Source organism: Aspergillus aculeatus (genome assembly GCF_001890905.1).
Source record: "Aspergillus aculeatus ATCC 16872 unplaced genomic scaffold ASPACscaffold_17, whole genome shotgun sequence".
Classification (NCBI taxonomy): domain Eukaryota; kingdom Fungi; phylum Ascomycota; class Eurotiomycetes; order Eurotiales; family Aspergillaceae; genus Aspergillus; species Aspergillus aculeatus.
The window spans coordinates 667,131-684,050 of NW_017962992.1; the positions used below are offsets into that span (position 1 = coordinate 667,131).

General features: G+C 53.6%; 8 protein-coding genes across 8 annotated transcripts; 3 read left to right on the forward strand and 5 right to left on the reverse strand.

Annotated features, from left to right (window-relative positions):
- Positions 1 to 861: 861 nt before the first annotated feature.
- On the reverse strand, positions 862 to 1,752 carry ASPACDRAFT_1891202 (sulfotransferase family protein). The gene has a single exon (XM_020198609.1). The coding sequence runs from the start codon at positions 1,723 to 1,725 to the stop codon at positions 904 to 906; it is 822 nt and encodes a 273-aa protein (XP_020052648.1). The 5' UTR covers positions 1,726 to 1,752; the 3' UTR covers positions 862 to 903.
- Positions 1,753 to 2,227: 475 nt separating this feature from the next.
- Positions 2,228 to 4,176, reverse strand: ASPACDRAFT_125869 (putative cytochrome P450 oxygenase). The gene is made up of 5 exons (XM_020196859.1): positions 3,907 to 4,176; positions 2,945 to 3,813; positions 2,735 to 2,842; positions 2,508 to 2,674; positions 2,228 to 2,434 (listed from the first exon to the last, which is right to left on the reverse strand). Exons 1-5 carry the CDS (start codon positions 4,145 to 4,147, stop codon positions 2,260 to 2,262), a joined length of 1,560 nt encoding a protein of 519 aa, XP_020052649.1. The 5' UTR covers positions 4,148 to 4,176; the 3' UTR covers positions 2,228 to 2,259.
- Positions 4,177 to 5,030: 854 nt separating this feature from the next.
- Positions 5,031 to 8,219, forward strand: ASPACDRAFT_1891204 (terpene synthase family protein). The gene is made up of 4 exons (XM_020198610.1): positions 5,031 to 5,884; positions 5,945 to 6,050; positions 6,137 to 6,423; positions 6,487 to 8,219. The coding sequence occupies exons 1-4, from the start codon at positions 5,072 to 5,074 to the stop codon at positions 8,122 to 8,124; spliced, it is 2,844 nt and encodes a 947-aa protein (XP_020052650.1). The 5' UTR covers positions 5,031 to 5,071; the 3' UTR covers positions 8,125 to 8,219.
- Positions 8,220 to 8,726: 507 nt separating this feature from the next.
- Positions 8,727 to 9,386, forward strand: ASPACDRAFT_125870 (uncharacterized protein). The gene is made up of 3 exons (XM_020196860.1): positions 8,727 to 8,949; positions 9,023 to 9,072; positions 9,161 to 9,386. The coding sequence occupies exons 1-3, from the start codon at positions 8,824 to 8,826 to the stop codon at positions 9,249 to 9,251; spliced, it is 267 nt and encodes an 88-aa protein (XP_020052651.1). The 5' UTR covers positions 8,727 to 8,823; the 3' UTR covers positions 9,252 to 9,386.
- Positions 9,387 to 9,549: 163 nt separating this feature from the next.
- Positions 9,550 to 10,617, reverse strand: ASPACDRAFT_34656 (DNA/RNA non-specific endonuclease; the record flags this gene model as incomplete). Its single annotated transcript, XM_020200062.1, has 1 exon — positions 9,550 to 10,617. One exon carries the CDS (start codon positions 10,615 to 10,617, stop codon positions 9,550 to 9,552), a length of 1,068 nt encoding a protein of 355 aa, XP_020052652.1.
- A 654-nt stretch (positions 10,618 to 11,271) lies between these two features.
- Positions 11,272 to 12,192, reverse strand: ASPACDRAFT_63758 (uncharacterized protein; the record flags this gene model as incomplete). The annotated part of the gene is made up of 1 exon (XM_020203933.1): positions 11,272 to 12,192. One exon carries the CDS (start codon positions 12,190 to 12,192, stop codon positions 11,272 to 11,274), a length of 921 nt encoding a protein of 306 aa, XP_020052653.1.
- A 917-nt stretch (positions 12,193 to 13,109) lies between these two features.
- On the reverse strand, positions 13,110 to 13,550 carry ASPACDRAFT_47082 (uncharacterized protein; the record flags this gene model as incomplete). Its single annotated transcript, XM_020201898.1, has 1 exon — positions 13,110 to 13,550. One exon carries the CDS (start codon positions 13,548 to 13,550, stop codon positions 13,110 to 13,112), a length of 441 nt encoding a protein of 146 aa, XP_020052654.1.
- A 1,701-nt stretch (positions 13,551 to 15,251) lies between these two features.
- On the forward strand, positions 15,252 to 16,915 carry ASPACDRAFT_63759 (fungal specific transcription factor domain-containing protein; the record flags this gene model as incomplete). The annotated part of the gene is made up of 2 exons (XM_020203934.1): positions 15,252 to 15,800; positions 15,893 to 16,915. 2 exons carry the CDS (start codon positions 15,252 to 15,254, stop codon positions 16,913 to 16,915), a joined length of 1,572 nt encoding a protein of 523 aa, XP_020052655.1.
- Positions 16,916 to 16,920: the final 5 nt, after the last annotated feature.

The window sequence follows — 16,920 nt, forward strand, 5'->3', positions numbered from 1 at the left end:
CATAGATTATCCGTGGCCCATTGAAACGGCTGCATATGTGGAGCGGAAAACGAATTCGACATAAATCGATTCTGGTATTGGATGAGCGGCTGCGATTACCGTCCGAGTTGGCTGGAAATATCAGCGGGATTGCGAACTTCCTGCACCACCGCTTCTCTGCTGTAAGTAACCTGACTATATTAGCCTAGGAGGAGGATCTGGTCCCCGCTGAAAGCCTCGAATTAGATCTGTTTACACCCACACTACTGCAGGCTTCGTCGCGGCAAGCGGATTACCCATGGCATCTTTTGTGTCACGCACATCAATTCCGCCAGCAGGGCTATCGTGTTTACGAGCTCTTCGTTAAGGAGTTCTTAAATTTGCATCGTGGCCAGGGGCTGGATCTCGGCTGATGTGGCACGGCGTGATATCCTGGTAATGTTCGCCACATCGGGATGGTGCTGGACAAGACCCGGTGGGGGGGAGGGGGGCTGGTTTTGCCTAGCTGTCAGACTCATGCAGTTAGAAGGTAACCAGGCATAGGCTTTGCTTCTTTATCCGAAGTGCAGAATCCAAATGCACAGGTAGTGCCTCCCCTCAACCGAAGGCTTCGTTTACATACAGTCACAACAGGCCGAGGTGATGCTGGAGCAGGCACCGAATGCACGGATCGATCTCTAGACGGGGATGGCTAGGCTTTTGTACTTATTAGAGCGGAATTGATCCTCTTGAGACGTTGGTTGCTAGCGCACAGGAAGTGTTTAGGTTCGGACCACATGAAAAAGTACAGGCACTGTCATCGCTTTGTTGGCGAGTGCAATCTGACCTGCTAGATTGGCTATGATTCGAGTTGAGGTATATCAAGTAGCAGTCTCCACCGCTCCCTAACCCTCACCTTCGATCTCTCCTCCCTTATGAACAAATTCAACCCCTCCGTTGCCTGACCAGAAGAACCGCAAGGCCAGCGACACCCAGAATCCCAACCCACCGCACCATCGCGCGTCGAATGTACTCGCGCCCAGTGCGTGCAATCGCATCCGCATCGTTGATCCGCGGGAAGGGGACATCGGGGGGCACCTCCTTCCCCAGCGCGCGACACAGCGGTTCCCACCCGTCACGCACGTCGACGAAAACCACCCGGTCGGCGGGAACGTTCGCTTTCAGCCAGTCGATATGCCGCTTGTAGATGCCGCGATGGATCAACGTGCCGCTGACTTGCTGGACGGAGGTCAGGCTCTGATCGTCCGCATAGAGCCGACACCACTGCCGGCGCAGCAGCCAGGTGAAGTCCACGAAATGCCGCATGCCCGGCAGTGGGAGGAGGATGAGCTTGAGACATCCCAGACGCGTGAAGCTGTGCACTTGCGCCATGCTCTTCTCCCAGGAGACCGGGTCGCGCACCGTACAGATGACCTTGGCGTCCGGGTAGAGCGCCATCAGCTCGGGGAGGAGCTGGCAGCCCGGGGCGTCGGTGATGGCCGCGTAGCCGTCGAGCTGATGTCGAAGCAGCCGCTGGCATTCCCCCCGCTGCTGCTCCCCGCCAGCCAGCCAGCAGCGGAGGATCCGGATCCAGGCTTTCAGCTCGCCTGGTGGCCCGCGGGTGAGTTGCGTGCCGCCGTGGTAGACGGGGCCGTCGAGGAGGATGCTTAACGCCGCGCTGAACGAGGCAGTCCCTGTGCGAGGCAGGCCTGCCCCGATCACTTGGAGTTGTGTTCCTGGTCGCGGAGCTGAGGCGGTTTGGCCCATTGTGCTCGGGTTGGGGCTGAAGTGTGGGACACGGGGGGGGGTAGAGGTTGAGGGTAAAACTATGCGGGTGGTGTGAATGCTGAATCCACTTATAAAATCCCCAACCCCAATGGATTCTGACGCAAGGGGGAGAGGCGGGCTGGCCAGGGGTGTTTTGCTAGTCAGGTTTTCAACCCGCCGTTTCAAGATAACACGGGCAACGATGTGACCCGTCTGTAACTCCCGCATGACAAACGCAGGTGTGGGTGTGTGATGTCTGCAGAGTTATGCACAAGACTAGTCGGTGTAGGCTTTGTGAATTGCATTTCTGTGGTATGCAACAGCATCCTTGTCCCTTCTGATTCACAAAGGGTCTTTCTACCGTGGAGTTTAGCCCCATAGCTGGGACATAATCTACTGTGGCGTTACCCATGTACTCTTGATCTACAACTTACGACCCATGTACAATGCCTCTATGACTCCTTTTCGACCGCATTACTATCTCTAATGCACTATAGAGTAGAATGCATCCACAGTAAGTCAGTAGAAAACCACCTATTTTTTAACAATCCCAGTCACCTTGACTCGCACACGCCATGGCCCATCCCTGCCCCGCGGTAGCAATTTATCCCGCACAAAGCGGATATCCTCCCTCGTAGTCTCGTAGAGTTCCAGATCAAATTGCCGAATCACCGTAGCCAAGACATTGTACAGTTCCGCGTAGGCCAAGCTGTTGTGCCACGGGAGGTGAGAGGTTAGCTCCCAAATGATCAAACCGCGAGAGACAAAGTAGGAAAACGTACTTCATCCCTAGACAGGCCCTATTGCCCCTGCCGAATGTCACCAGATAGCGCAAAAGACCCTCTTTCCGCTCCGCGGCGATGATCCATCGTTCCGGGTGGAATTTCTCCGGATCGGGGAATAAGGTGGGATCTCTGTGGACGAAGTATGCGATCGTGCTGACAGGTGTCTATGTTACTTGCGTGAGTCAGTAGTCTCGAGGTAGCTAAATGGGTTGGGTACGACTTACCCCCGGTGGAATGACGCAGTCCTTATACCTCAGTATCTCTGTCGGCGAGATCCTCTGTTGCCGCATCACGATTCCGGAAAAGCGGAGAGCCTCATGAATAACTGCTGTCTGTACCACATGAAACGGTCAATCCAATCAGAAAAGGGCCTTCCTTCTCAAATGGACCAGAAGGAGTAGCCAGAATCCGAGCATAAAAGGGACAGTACATACCAAGTATGGCAGCTTCTCGAGCTGGCGCCATGTGACCGGATGGTGCGGAGTGGGCATGATTTGTTTGAGTTCAGAGCGGAGTTTGCTCAAGACCGCTGGATCATTCAGAATATGGAAGATGGCCACAGAGAGCGTCGTCGCCGTCGTCTCGGTACCAGCGGCAAACAGCACCAATCCTTCATCCTCCAGGCGCTGCAGCGTCCGTTCTTCCGGTGGAACCTCTGGATCAGTGAGTGCATGAAACATGGTGATCGCTTTGGCGGCAACCCCGGGCTCCCGGATGGCGCTTCGCGAGTTCAGCGCGGCCAGAGACTGTTCTCGTACCCCTTCCAACAGATCATAGACCCGTGCTCGGGCGGGAAAGACCCGCGCCATGAACCACGAGGGAATCAGGCGTAGGAGAGTGCCCATCAGGGGGAAGAACCGGTGCAGGTGGATCTGGTCGGTCCCCTCCTGAACCACCTTGACGATTCCCTTGCCAATGTTCACCTCGGCCTGGAGCTCGTAGCTGTTGCCGTATGCATACTGCGTGATGAGGTCGCCGGTCAGCCCCTGCAGTCGGTCGATGAGGTCGAGCACTCTCTCCTCTCTGTGGGCAATGGTGAGGGCGTTCAGGAATTTTTGGAGCGACACCTGGATCGTCGGCTCGATTCCCTCGATCGCCCGTCGCGAGAAGAACGAGGTGAGGATCCGTCGGCGCATGCGATGCGTGTGATGTCCAACGGTGGAGACCATCGCGCCGGGAGCACTGAAGATGTGGACGGATTTGGGATCCTTGTCCCGCATCCCCGTGGCCGGAGCATAGATCTCGTCGTAGAAAGAGGGATCCTTGATGTGCACCTCGCGGGGATTGATTCGCACGATGGGTCCTGTCATCATGCCGATAACGTGTTAGGAAGGGAGGGGCCGTGCACGCCGGGTGAAAAAGCCGGTGCTTCCCACGCAATGGAGATTCACGTTACCGTATCTCTGGTGCATCCTTTCGATTTCCCACACGAACATGCCATTGCGGATGACATCGTAGTAGAACTCATATAGATGGGAGATCGCGGCTAGCTTTGGGCCGGGAATACGATGCAGCGGGTCGAAATACAGGCGATATGTACTGCGCAGGATGAAGGCAACGAGTATCAGAATCGTACCACTCAGAGCCACGTGCTCCCTGATAGAGGTCAAGATATCAATCCTTGAGACTGAATCCATCCTTTGTTTGTTGATGAGGAGACAAGGAGAGAAGGCAGGTCATTCTAAAAAGCACTTGCCATACACAAAGTATTATATTTGGCCTACAGCTAAGGTTCTGATGGGGGAGTGGCGGTGGTACAGAGGCAACGAGCACCCCACCCTCTCAAGCTGTCAAGGACAAGGCGCAGACGGGAGAGATACCAGCAGCATAAGGTGTATCACATTGCACTAGGTAGTGCCAATGACTGCTGACTGCAGGTAAGGGGGTGAGGATTTGCGGTGTCAGATTCTGCATGACTGTATATTATTTAGGGCTCGATGTGACATGGGCCCCCTGAAAAGTCTCCGCATTGCCAGAATCGAAAGATCGACATCGGCCACAATCCAGCTAAGGGTTCAAATGTCGGGCCGCTGTCTCTGACACATTCATCCTGGTCACGCGCGTAATAGAGTACCGGTAGACTGCTTCGAAATAGCTGCAAGCCATCAGGAGTTAGTCTTGTCGCACTATCCTCATGAATTCATCTTCTCTCTGCGGATCGCTAGGAAACCTTACCTGCTCTACTGAACCTTTGTTCAGGCCAGTCCAGTGCCTGAATATGCAACGTAATTTATGCTAGTCTGAGGAATCATATGAATCGACAATCGGTGCCCAAAAAAGAAATCCTATTTGCCGATCAGACCCTCTTTGATGCCCTCGAAGCTCTGTCGGCTACGTGTTGCGCTAAGCAGGTAACTTTGAGCCCAATCGAGCTATAGCTTGGTTACTCTGTCAGCCCTGCTAAATCAATGCACCTTAGCTGAATCATATCTTCGGTTCGCATAAACATCCAATACATTTAAGCTGTGGCTAGAGCACTGCATCGCCTTTCCCAGCTTTAGTCGGTCATCTACCTTTCGGTTCTCTTTTTCATCAACACCTCCTCGAGGCATCTATCCGACATGATGCGTGACAATGCTGTGGCTACATTGATAGAGACGAAGAACCAATGCTTATTCGAGAGTTTTGCAAACTCGCATCATCCCATTTATGGACTTGGTACAATGTCCGGCAACATCTACGACACTGCATGGGTCTCACTTGTCAGAAAGCCGAACGAGGGAGGCGCAACAATCTGGGCGTTTCCGGAAGCCTTTTCGACCCTTCTGCGGCTCCAAGAGCTGGATGGTTGTTGGGGTAGTTCCACCGCCAGATTAGATACTATTGCCAACACTCTGGCGGCTCTCCTGGCCCTGCAAAGGCACGCCGCAGATCCAGCGGAGGTCGATGCGCAGGAGCTCAACTCCCGGATCCTCAAAGCGAAGCAGTTTCTCGATACGGCTCTGAAAGATCTCAACGAGTTGGTAGTCACATGTATTCTACCCGTGAGCTTTGAACTGCGACTCCCAGCCATGCTGGACCTGCTAGAGGCAGAGGGCCACACCTTCAACTTCAACCGGACCAACCTGATCAAGCTGCAGGCGAAGAAACTAGCCAAGATTGATCTGAATCTCATCTTCAGCGGTCCACAGTCCTCGCTTTTGCACTCGTTGGAAGCTCTAGTCGGGAAGATTGACTTCGGTGGGCTAGTCCAGCACAAAGTCCTAGGCAGCATGCTGGCCTCGCCATCTGCGACATCGGCATATTTGATGTATAGCCCCGTATGGGATGACGAGGCCGAAGATTATATTCGACGCGCAATCTCCAACGGCGCTGGTCTGGGATCGGGACTAGTGGCAGCTGGTTATCCGACCACAGTGTTTGAGTGGGCGTGGGTATGTTGTTCTCGCCCACAATCATAAGTGCTGATGGAACGAGATGCTGATTTAACCAAGGTGGCCACGAATCTGCTACGCAACGGTATTGCGCCCAGCGCCGATCTACAGCGGACTGGCGAGCCGATCGAAGCAGAAATCAAGCAGCATGGACTCGTAGGCTTCGGTAGAGTAACCCCCCCCCTACCCGGGGAATTGAGGGTAGATTTGATCGCTGCGGTGCCCTTTGCTAATCCTTCTGCCTACCAATAGTCCCCAAGGCATGCCCAGATGCCGATGACACCGCGAAGGCCTTGGTAGCTCTAATGCTCCAGGGGAAACGCTATTCGCCGCAGGTATTGGTCGATCGATTTGAACGTGAAACACATTTCGCAACCTACTCATACGAGACGCACAAGAGCATCAGCACCAATGCCAATGTCCTCACCGCGCTGGTGCTGCTCTCCACCGACAACCGCTACCAGCTTCAAATTGAGAAGTGTGTTCGCTACCTGTGCGAAGAATGGTTGAAGTGCGATCGGATGCCTCGTGATAAATGGGTACGTCACACGACTGGTTAAGATACGAAAACCCAAGTTATAATTAACCCGGAGGTCTTCTAGAACATCTCATCGTTTTACCCGACGATGCTGGTGTGCGAAGCCCTGATGTCTTACCTGCAGCGCTGGAGTGCCGGCGACCTAGCTGCATTGCCCGATGATCTGATGAAATTCCAGATCCCGATCACGCTGTTCCAGGCTGTGATCCGAACGGTCCGCACTCAGAATCAGGACGGCTCCTGGGGCAGCGCAGGCTCTGCGGAAGAGACGGCCTATGGTCTCCTTATATTGAAGAGCGTGACATCTTTTAGTTTGACCGAGAGGATCTCCAGCGAGCTCAAGGATGCCGTCAGGCGAGGCATCGAGTTTATCCTATCCAGAGACAAACGCAGCTCGACAGACGACCAGCTTTGGCTAGACAAGACCTTGTATGCCATTCCAACGGTGTCGGACTCGTACATCATGGCAGCCGTGACGGCTGGGGACACTGAGACCCCTGGCAACAAACTGGCCGTAATACCATCTCTGCTCGTTGACATTCCGGCTGCCACGGTTCGCAAAATGGCTGAATTCTTCGCGCGATTGCCGTCGCAGATGAAAACGCCACAGTGGGTAGTTGAGGCGTCCGTGGTCGAAGCTCTCCTATTCAGCTACAGGCTGAAGGACTTGGATGTATTCTCCACCGGCAACGCTCTTGGCGAGAAATACATCGAGTTCGCTGCCTGCTTTTGGACGTTGGCCAATAATTCCCGACCCGAGTATCTGTTGAGCACCCGCATTGTCTACAGTATGGTCGAACTTTCCGTTGGGATTTTCCAGGAGGATGACTTGATGGAAAGGGATCTGGTGGCTCTGCCTGACTCGGCCTCTGAGACCATAGCCGACTACATTGAGCAGCTGTGCCATGGCACAAATGGTTTTTGCCGAGATCACTCTCCTCACGCTAGACCCACTTCTGAAACGATTGGGAAGTCCAGAAGTGTACTCAGCAATGTCGAGCACAACCTCGCTATCTGGTTCCGCTTTGTTCTCAATGTGAACCTCGCCACGGCCAAGCCGAGTCCTGCCGATCGACGCGATCTGCGACAGGAAGTCAGCTTGGCGACATTAGCTGCCATACAACAAGCCAAGGCGCATAGATCGCTCAACAACAATATTACGACTGGCCGTGGCGAGAAGCATCCAGAGAGCTGCGAGTCTGCCATCATCCCTGTCATTAGCGGCCAGAGCTTCTTCACCTGGCTACACACCTCTGCCGTTCACGACGTCAAGAGTGCAGTGGTCTCCAAGTCCCTAGTTTGTAAGCTTGGGTCTGAAGAAAAGGGTGATGTCTTCCCCACTGCCAGAGAAAAGTACCTGGCCGAGAAGCTGTGGCGGCAGATCTCGGTGGAAGGCAGGCTGTGGAATGACCTGGGTAGCATCGAGCGCGACCGCCGCGCCGCAAACCTCAACTCAGTCGACTTTCCCGAGTTCTTGTCGCCACAAAGCCTGCAGGCTGACGGAGACGTGCAGACGCAGTTGCGGCTGCTGGCAGAGTACGAACACAGTTGTACGGTACGATGCCTGCAGGACTTGGTGCAGATCTTGGAGGATTCCGGTCGTGGCCGGCTGTCGCTCTACCTGCAGATGTATTACCTGTGCTGTGAGATCTATTCGGAGACGTGTGTGATGTATCAGTTTGGGTCTACCACGGTGATGTGAAAGGTTCGAAAAAGAAGTCAGATTGTTAGTTCGAATATCAAGCAGATCATTGTTGTGACATATCTTGTTAGAGTATATTTTGACAATTTCAGGAGGTATGCACGCAGCTTGTGTTTAAGTGGATCTGTTCCATATGACAGATGTCACTGTCTGCTATTGTGGATCACCCAGGGGTATGACATGTAGGATTGTGCGGGAGCCATATCTGCAGCATCATTTTATTTGCCCCCTTCAGATTCTTGCGGTAACTATCTACTAGCTAGTAGTTCGAATTGCTGATCATTGATGACAGGACTCTGATGGAAGCCACCATACGATATGGGTTCAGTTTTGTATTTAGTAGAACTCGCATAGTAATCACCCTCTTCGATGGTCCCGAATTGGGAACCATGAATTGAAGATCACATGGTTGTATTCCTACACTATGGAATGTGGCGTGAAGCTTTGAACTAGCCGAACTTGATCACCGTAGTTAGGTACTGTATGAGAAGCAGAAGGCAAACAATGCATGTTGATCTTGGTGACTACCGTGTGCGCTGAAGCTGGTTAGGGGCAAACCGAAGTATAAAATCCCACTATGTCACCCGGGAGGTTTCTTTATACACAAATCATCTCATCACAGTCCAAGCCTTCGATTCCTCCATTGCTCTCCAAAAGACAGTTCATCACCAGCAACACTCTCATACCTCCACCTTCATCATGCAGTTCTCCTCTATTGTCACCTTCACTCTGCTGTGCGCTGCAGCCACCGCCTCCTCCCTCAACGCTGGCGCCAATCAGTTGGACAAACGACTCTTCTGCAACGACGCGACATGTAACACCCAGGTATGTCTTTTGAAATTTCTCTGCCTCGCAGGTATGTCCTGTTCACAAGCCTATGCTGATGCGCCTACTATAGTGTCTCAACGCCAATGCCCTTAGTGGGCAATGCGGTGGGACGGAGGACCTGTAAGACCTTCCTTTCCAATCTTCCTCTAGACCCGCACGATGGGTAGATCTCGCTAGGCTTGAAATACTAATGCTTGGAACCGTGCAGTCGCTGCATCTGCAGTTACAGGGCGCCGTTGGCTGACACCCAGAGTGCCGCTGCCCCTGCCGGTCCCGGTGCCCCTGCCACAGGTCCCTGAGGGATATTTTCTTGGAACAAGGCGTTTGGCGTGGCTCTTACATGACACGCCTGCTTCAACTTCTATTATCTTGGTCACTCGTTCTCATAATTAGTAATTATTATCAAATTTTCATCCCTACTTCCACTCCTACCATTCGTGGTGTCCTGTCAAGCATCCTGTAATCATGCTGCAAAATAGAGAAGTGACTCTGGAGATGCACACCACCTATACCAGCTCCACGGAGATGACACCTCGTAGCCATCACTATCCGAAAACACTGAGCCATAGTATATCTCATCCACATCTTGGGTTCCCCCTACAGCTTTACCTTACCAACCATCTCTGTGACCTCCTCAACCGCATTACTAAAATCCTTGACCCTAATGTCACACTGGACCTCCTCGCACAGTTTTCGCCGCGCAGTCGACTTCAACTTCTCAATCAACTCCAAGCCAGTCGCCTGCTCCAGCACATCCAGCTCGACCTCAAAGTCCGCCAACGGTTTATCACCGCTGATCGCACCATTGGGCAACACGAACGCGCCTACCGCCACCTTGCCCCCAACCAGCCCGTCACCATCACCACCACCACCGTCCTCCTCCCCAAGAACCACCTTGAAAAAATGCGTCGGCACCGCCACCCTCGGCGAGGGCGACCCAATAACCTCATAACTAACCCGCCACTTCCCATCCTCCTCCAGCCGCGGCAAATACAGCGGGCCGGTGATCACCCGAACAGAGGGGTAGCGGGTAGTCAGGTTCTTGCAAAACGCCTCAAAGTCCCGCCAGTAGTGGCGGTTGAACCCGACCCCGACCTGCGGACACATGTTGGACATGCGGAAGGTCTCGTCGACCGCCTGCTGCGACCAGCGCGCGGGGTCCGCCGGCACCTGGTGGCCGCGGTCGTACCCGCTCGCGCTGTAGTCCTTGACCTTGGCCCGGAACGCGGCGGGGATGTCGGGATCCTCGCGGAAGTTGTCGCGGCGCTTGCCCGGTGCGTTTGCGATCGAGGCGGGCGTCATGTGCTCGGCCACCCAGATCGGATTGCGCGTGCGCCGGTCGTATGTCCCGTACCAGGAGGTGGCGCGCAGCTCGTCGTTGACGGGGCCCGGGTGCCCGTATTTGAGAATGCCGGTCGGGTCGACGGGGGGTGTTGGGGGGGATGGCGAGAGGAGTTTGGGACTTAGTGGGATCGTGCTGGTCGGGAGGGCTTTGGGAAGGATTACCAAGCCTGGGGTTTCGTTTGGTTGGAGAGGGGTGATTCCTTCTGAGGGGGTCTGCAGCTGCTTCTCGGTTTGTTGGTCGACAAGTTTGGTCAGCCCCGCGGCCACGACGGCGCTGGGGATCGCGATTGTCGCGATGTTGGCGAGCTTGGACTTGGACATTGTGGTCAAACTATGCTGGGTCCGCGGGACGCAGCGCAAGGGCTAGCACTTCTCCCGGTATGCTCTTTATCAGTCGGGTAGGAAGTACTCCGTCAGAATGACAATTGTCAGGGGGTGTCATTCGGGTGGGCCTCAATCCAGGTGGTGATGCCATGACATCCCCGGATGTAACCCTAACTCTGGCTTCGGCGCGTTCTCTGTTCCCAGTGGCGAGCTTCTCACTCTTCCTGCATTCGATAGGCTCTGGGGGTTATATGGGGGTATGCTAACTCATCTCAATTTTCCATTCATTGTGTTGTAGAAGTGCAAGGTACGGTTAAGCAGGAATCTTTTTTCGCTCCTAGTTTTAGTACATTATATATACTTTCCCGCGCAGCCGCTTTTCATCTCCATATCGTGCCAGGAAACGCCATTTCAATGCGCTATACTGATGTGATATATGAATTGGCAGTAAAGAAGTTTCTTTTCTTTTCTTTTCTTTTTTTTTAGCATTAGTTAGGAAAAATAAATAAAGAAAATTGCCCTGTGGGTACAGAAAAGAACAATGCTTGCTACATGCCAGAGCGTTTAATTTAAGCCGAGATAAAACCGAGATAAAAAGTCACCGCGTCGGCAAACGACCTATCGCACAAGAATCCTCCTTTCGATCCAAACTCAAGCACAGAAGCGTTTGTACTCCGTGCTGAGATGGTCGGCAGTGACACAACCCCAGGTAATCCCATTCGAGTCCCTCATCACCGCCGCCCCAACCTCATAATCGCAGAGGCTCTTGTCATCCCGCACCGCCTTAATATTCTCAGACATGATCCTCCCAGGAATTGGCTGATTCTTGCTCTGCGCCGCCTGACAGTACATGAGCTGTCCACCGAACTGCGGCGTCAGCCGCACCGGCTGGCGGCTTTTGAATTGAGACAGGGGGGTCTTGGGCGTGACGAGCTGCGTCAGCAGCCTCTGCATGTCGCGGTTCAGCGGACACAGGTGCATGTGGATCTGGTTGTGGGTGATGGAGTGCACGGAGTTGATGACCAGTGCCTGCGTCGCGGGGTTCGAGACCGCCAGCGCCGACGACTGCCCGAAATCCCAGCCTTCCTCGGCCAGTTTAGGGTGCTCGGCCTCCAGGGCGAGGATATCCGCGACGGGGACCGTGACGGTTGCCAGATCGCCCCCGGGCGTCTTCACCCAGTAGGCCGCGCCTGGCGCCGGGTTCGGGTATTGCTGCACGCAGGTGCCTGTCTGCAGGCACGTGCAGAGCGAGTGGAACCACACCCCACAGGAGGAGCAGACGTGGTTCGTGTCGGCCAGGCAGTGGTGCGCGCAATCGTTGAGGTGGAGTTGTGTGAGGAGGTTGGGGGGGCATGGCGATCCGACGGGGGCAGGGCTGACGGGACACTGCGTGCTGCATTTTTGGTCGCCCTTTGAGCACTCGCAGTGGGCCAGGGTGGCTTTGTCACTTTTCAGGATTTGGGCGTTGGTGCAAGGGAGGAGTTTGGTGCCTGCTTGGGCTGAAGATTCGGGGGGAAGCGTGGTGAGGAGGATAGTGAGACTGATACTGAAGAGAAAGGCTTGTACGATCATTTTTCTTTATCGGTATGGTATATACCCCTTCAAGGGACTGAATAGGACACAAACAGCGCGGGTTGGGCGACAAGGTCTAATCAATTATACACACATTGCTCGTATAGTTCTGTTGCTCCATGATCTAGGCCAAGCAATCGAACCACGGGCGCGACGGCCTTCGGATCGGGTGTCTTCCTCCGCAATTACGATCAACACGAACATTTATGCCAGATGACTCGCGGGTCTGTGTATAGCATACTGGATTGAGATAGTAGATTCATACAAAGGTAGGTAACTTGAATGGTCTTGAACATGTCTACGCCTAGACCGAGTACATACGACCACAGGGTGTGGAAAACAGGGCTTCCCGTCCGCTCAGCCGTACTTAAGCCACACGCCGGGAGGTTAGTAGTTGGGTGGGTGACCACCAGCGAATCCCTTCTGTTGTATGTTTTTGCTGAAAAACGAAATTTAGGATCTTATCCTTATATGCCAGCTATCAACCTAATCTTGTACGCAACTTTTGGACTGTTTAGATTGGTGCGGGAGTCGACAAGCGAGCGTCGGTATCATAGCCTCGGCCCCGCGTAAGTTATCGCTGATTCCGCCTCAATTGCAAAAGTAGTCCGAGTTTGTTTGACTTTAGCGTTGATATCTTTACGCTAGCCACCACCCTGTCACGGAGCTGGTGCATGGGTATGTTGGACAAGGACCAGACACAGATCTCAGCGGCCAGGGCCCCCTTCTGACTCGACATTTACAAATAACAAATGTGAGAACAGAAGTCTTGGAATATAGCAATGCTTCCATTGCGAAGTATGACCTAGAACGACTCGTCTCCAGATATATTAAAAGTATACACAGGTTTTCAAGAACAAAGGTGGATGAATCACCAAAGAAGACGAATAAGGGTCGAACGGGATCATAGTCTCCATTTAACGTGGATCGGCTATCAACAACTTGACATCCCTTGTTTCACAGAACTGACGAAAATCCCTTACAGGTACCGGATGGTCTTCAAACCAGACAATCGGCCAAAAATCCGGGCATTCCGTGTTGATGGTGAGATCGAACCTCCGAAGATAGCGCTTGAGAATACGATCGCGGCGCAGCTGCTTGCGTCGCTTGAACTTGCGCATGACCTGTCTCAAGGCCTTGGCATCTGCCCAGCATAGGAAAGGCAGGGGCCCTGCTGAGATCGCGCCTGTGTCGATCTCGTATGCGACGTTCTCCATGCGCAGATAGTCTTCTTCCGGCGTCCACTCAGCCCCTGTTTTGACCGTCTGATCTTTGGGCAGATTATGCCAATAGGGACCCGAAAGGCACTCGGGGTTCCAGAAGCGGACGATTGAGGTTAAAGGTTGCTGAAGGAGCATCCGCCGCCACCTTGCTTCGGGGCGCAAATATGCCCTTTCTCTCTGGTCCGAGGCATAAAAGGGCAGTGCCACGCACCATGTCTCACCCGCGAGCTGAGTCCTACAAAGATGAATTCGAACCATATCTTGTCCACCACCAGAGGGTTCTCCTTGTTTTGCGACGGGTTTATCTGGTGTCTGTGTGGATGGGAATGTAGAACAGGGCCTGCTGGATTCTGCGAGAGCTTTTGATGAGAGCATTCCATGTAGCACAGACCCGAGTCAAAATCAGCAATATGTGCATGTCCAAACCCAGAAGAATAGCTTCCACGATCTCGAGAACAACGAATATATCCGGCGTTCTCAGCAGGCCGTGTGTCTTATTTCCAGAATGCTGGAAGCATCTGCTTCGCTTGAGAGAACGCATCACTGGTAATCGTGTTTCAGGAGACGTGTGCAAAGCCGGTCGCAAATGTTGCAAGATAGTTTGCAAGAAAGTCGACAGGTTTTTGGTTATAGTTGCGGTAGAGGCGGCTGGCTAGCTTGGCCTACAAACCCAACAATTCTCGATCATGGAGGTCTGAAATTCACTCAACCTGCTCAAGATCTCAGGTGGAAGCATCATCATCGCGGGTTTGTTTCGTCACTACCTTGGGCAGGGCGGAAGAACATTCCGCGGAAGGCAATGACGGAAGCTTAGCTTACATGGGAACCTATGGTTTTGCATTCCATGACCGCATCAGCTTGAAAGACACATGTCATTCCCATTGCGCCCGACTAGGGAATAGTACAGTATCTATATCGAGTGAGGTGCAGGTGGTTGGAGGTGGTTGGGGTCTCCAACCTCCGGCGCACGTCTTTGACAGCGGCTTTCTTGGAGACCCCATCACCCGGAAATTCCGATTGGTAGGTCACACGGCTGACTAATTCATTACCTGGCCACGTAGGGAAAAAAATAAAAGAAAACCAGGTCCTAGAGCTTGGCGAAGGATTGATATATTTGAGCACCAGTAGGCAAGAGAAGGAGAGGAACGGGCTCGAGATGTGGTTCAGCAAACGGATTCCACAAGTTGGGCGAATGATAGCATCCGAGGATACCTAGGATAGCTTCACGTGACTGTAACATTGGTAAATGATAGTAAACTTAAAAGTAGGCATCCTTCTCGGTTACAGCTTCGGCGATGTAATTTAGTTATCTTCGCGCGCATCCTCCCTATGGCTGAATCAGAACCCTGTAATACACTGACCATTTTGGACCCCCGGACTTTCTATAAGACAAGCTAACGTTGCCCCACAGACCGAGAACCGTCGAAGGGCATGCGTATTGAACGTGCCTGCGAGTCTTGCCGCTCCAAGAAGGTCAAATGCAATGGCGAGAATCCGTGCCTCCGCTGCTGGCAGCACCGTCTGCCATGCAAGTATCGCGAGAAGCCACGCGTTCGAGGGCGGCCGCCAAAGAGACCTACAGCACAGAAAAGCCCTCCGGCACCCTCGGTGGTAGAAGCCACAACCCCAAGCTTCATCCTCAGCAGCGACAGTGACGGGCGCAGGCTTACAAATGTCGGTCATGGCGAAAATACAGCTCGATACAGTCCCGAGGAGTATCGGCAGCAACTAGAACTCCGCGCGGGAATTGGAGTCACCAACAGTCAGACAGGCTCCTTTCAATTCTATGGTATTTCCCCGGGTTTACATTAAAAGGGACCCGCATGTGTCCTCGACATGGAAGCAGGCGCAGAAAGACTGACGCCTGGTGTAAAATTAGGACCCTCTTCACATTTCTGCTTCATTCAGCGCATTCACCAGCGTATGAAGCGCCAGTCCAACGGTCGGCTTTTGGACCAGCCCAAGACGGCAGTGCCGACCGGTCTCGGGGAATGGGGCCTGGAGCGTTTCATGTTCGCCGCCGGATCGGGCGGGCTTCGCTCGTCCGGGGGCTTGACTGAATCATTTCTGTCGCAGGAACTGGGTCGCCGGTTCATCGCCGCGTACTTTGATGTGATTCACCCGCACCTGCCCATCCTCGAACGGCCCATCATTGTTCGCCTGTGGGAGAAGCTGTGGGCCCCCCCGGCTCCGGGTCGCGAAGTCAGCTCCAGGGATCTAGTCTACATGGTTCTCGCTCTGGGTGCTCGGACAATGGCCCGAGAGGATAGCCACAGTGCAGAAACGCTGGACAGGTGGGCGGACTACTTCTGGGCCCAGTCAAACGACTATAGCATGCTGTTTCAAGAGCCTTGCATCAAGGGTATTCATTTGATACTTCTCAAGGTAGGCACGGCTTTTGCATCTACGTCTTCACCCATATTTGAAGGGTCAGCAGATGAAGAGGGCAATAAATGACTGACCTGAATTGAAACCAGGCTATGTATGCATTACATGGGATGAGGCCCAACGACGCCTATCTCTATCTAGGTCATGCTGCTCGAAGTGTGCTGGCCTTAGGTCTTAACCGCAGCCAGGTTGTCAATGGATCAGCCCCCGTCATGCATAGGCTGCGCATCACATTCTGGGTGGTCTACTTTTACGAGCGGATCTGTGCCTTCTTCACCGGTCGGCCCTCATGCTTTCTCGATACCCACATTGACGCTGCCTTTCCCGAGGACGTGCCACGTACGCACCTGGAAGGTGGCCACATGGGAGACTCGGACGGCCCGACAACGCAATGCGCCTATTTGAGGTCAATGGCACGCATCGGACAGCTTATCGAAAAGGTTTCCAGCGGGATCTTCTCACTGGCCAACCTCCAGGCGCTGTACGATCGTCGTAGGGTCGATGCTACGATCCTGGAGTGCGACGCTGCCCTGCAACAGATCGAACACAGCCTGCCTCCGTATCTGCAGTTCTCTGATTGCGATCGGCCTAAGGGCGAAGCGTGGCAGGAGATCCAGTGTACCCATCTGGGGATGGCCTTTCACCTGATCAAGATGATGATCCGTAGACCTGCTCTGGTGTACGCGAGCTTCTGCCACAGCCCGGATGGGACATCGGCGGCGGCTTCGCCTACGCAGGAGAACCTACAAGAGTCCATCGACTTGTCGATTCATTCCGCCAAGAAGATCATTGCGATCGCAAGTAGTGCCATCATGGAGAGGGCGAAGTGTATTCGCAACGATGCATCCGTGGCCAACTACATTGTCTCTGCCTGCGTGACTCTTCTGTATAATGTGTTGGATTCGTCCGTCACCGTGGAGCATGCGCGGATGATCTTCGAGTCCGTGGAACGTGGCATTCAGTGCCTGGATCAGATGGAACATAATGGACCGATCACCGGCAAGGCGCTGAGTATGGACATCATGAAAAGTGCCAAGGATGCCCTGTCGCTCTCAACCCGCGAGGCAAATCTGGAGGAGAACATGGCGGACAATTTCCCCTGGCTCAAGTAAGTGAT

Coding starts and splice junctions, on each gene's coding strand:
- ASPACDRAFT_125869 (XM_020196859.1), bottom strand. CDS start 4,147: ATGGATTCAGTCTCAAGGATTGATATCTTGACCTCTATCAGGGAGCAC. Junction 3,814..3,906: donor AAGGATGCACCAGAGATACG/GTAACGTGAATC, acceptor GCATGATGACAG/GACCCATCGTGCGAATCAAT. Junction 2,675..2,734: donor ACTGCGTCATTCCACCGGGG/GTAAGTCGTACC, acceptor CAAGTAACATAG/ACACCTGTCAGCACGATCGC.
- ASPACDRAFT_1891202 (XM_020198609.1), bottom strand. CDS start 1,725: ATGGGCCAAACCGCCTCAGCTCCGCGACCAGGAACACAACTCCAAGTG.
- ASPACDRAFT_1891204 (XM_020198610.1), top strand. CDS start 5,072: ATGATGCGTGACAATGCTGTGGCTACATTGATAGAGACGAAGAACCAA. Junction 6,051..6,136: donor GCATGGACTCGTAGGCTTCG/GTAGAGTAACCC, acceptor GCCTACCAATAG/TCCCCAAGGCATGCCCAGAT. Junction 6,424..6,486: donor GGATGCCTCGTGATAAATGG/GTACGTCACACG, acceptor GAGGTCTTCTAG/AACATCTCATCGTTTTACCC.
- ASPACDRAFT_125870 (XM_020196860.1), top strand. CDS start 8,824: ATGCAGTTCTCCTCTATTGTCACCTTCACTCTGCTGTGCGCTGCAGCC. Junction 8,950..9,022: donor ACGCGACATGTAACACCCAG/GTATGTCTTTTG, acceptor CGCCTACTATAG/TGTCTCAACGCCAATGCCCT. Junction 9,073..9,160: donor TGCGGTGGGACGGAGGACCT/GTAAGACCTTCC, acceptor GGAACCGTGCAG/TCGCTGCATCTGCAGTTACA.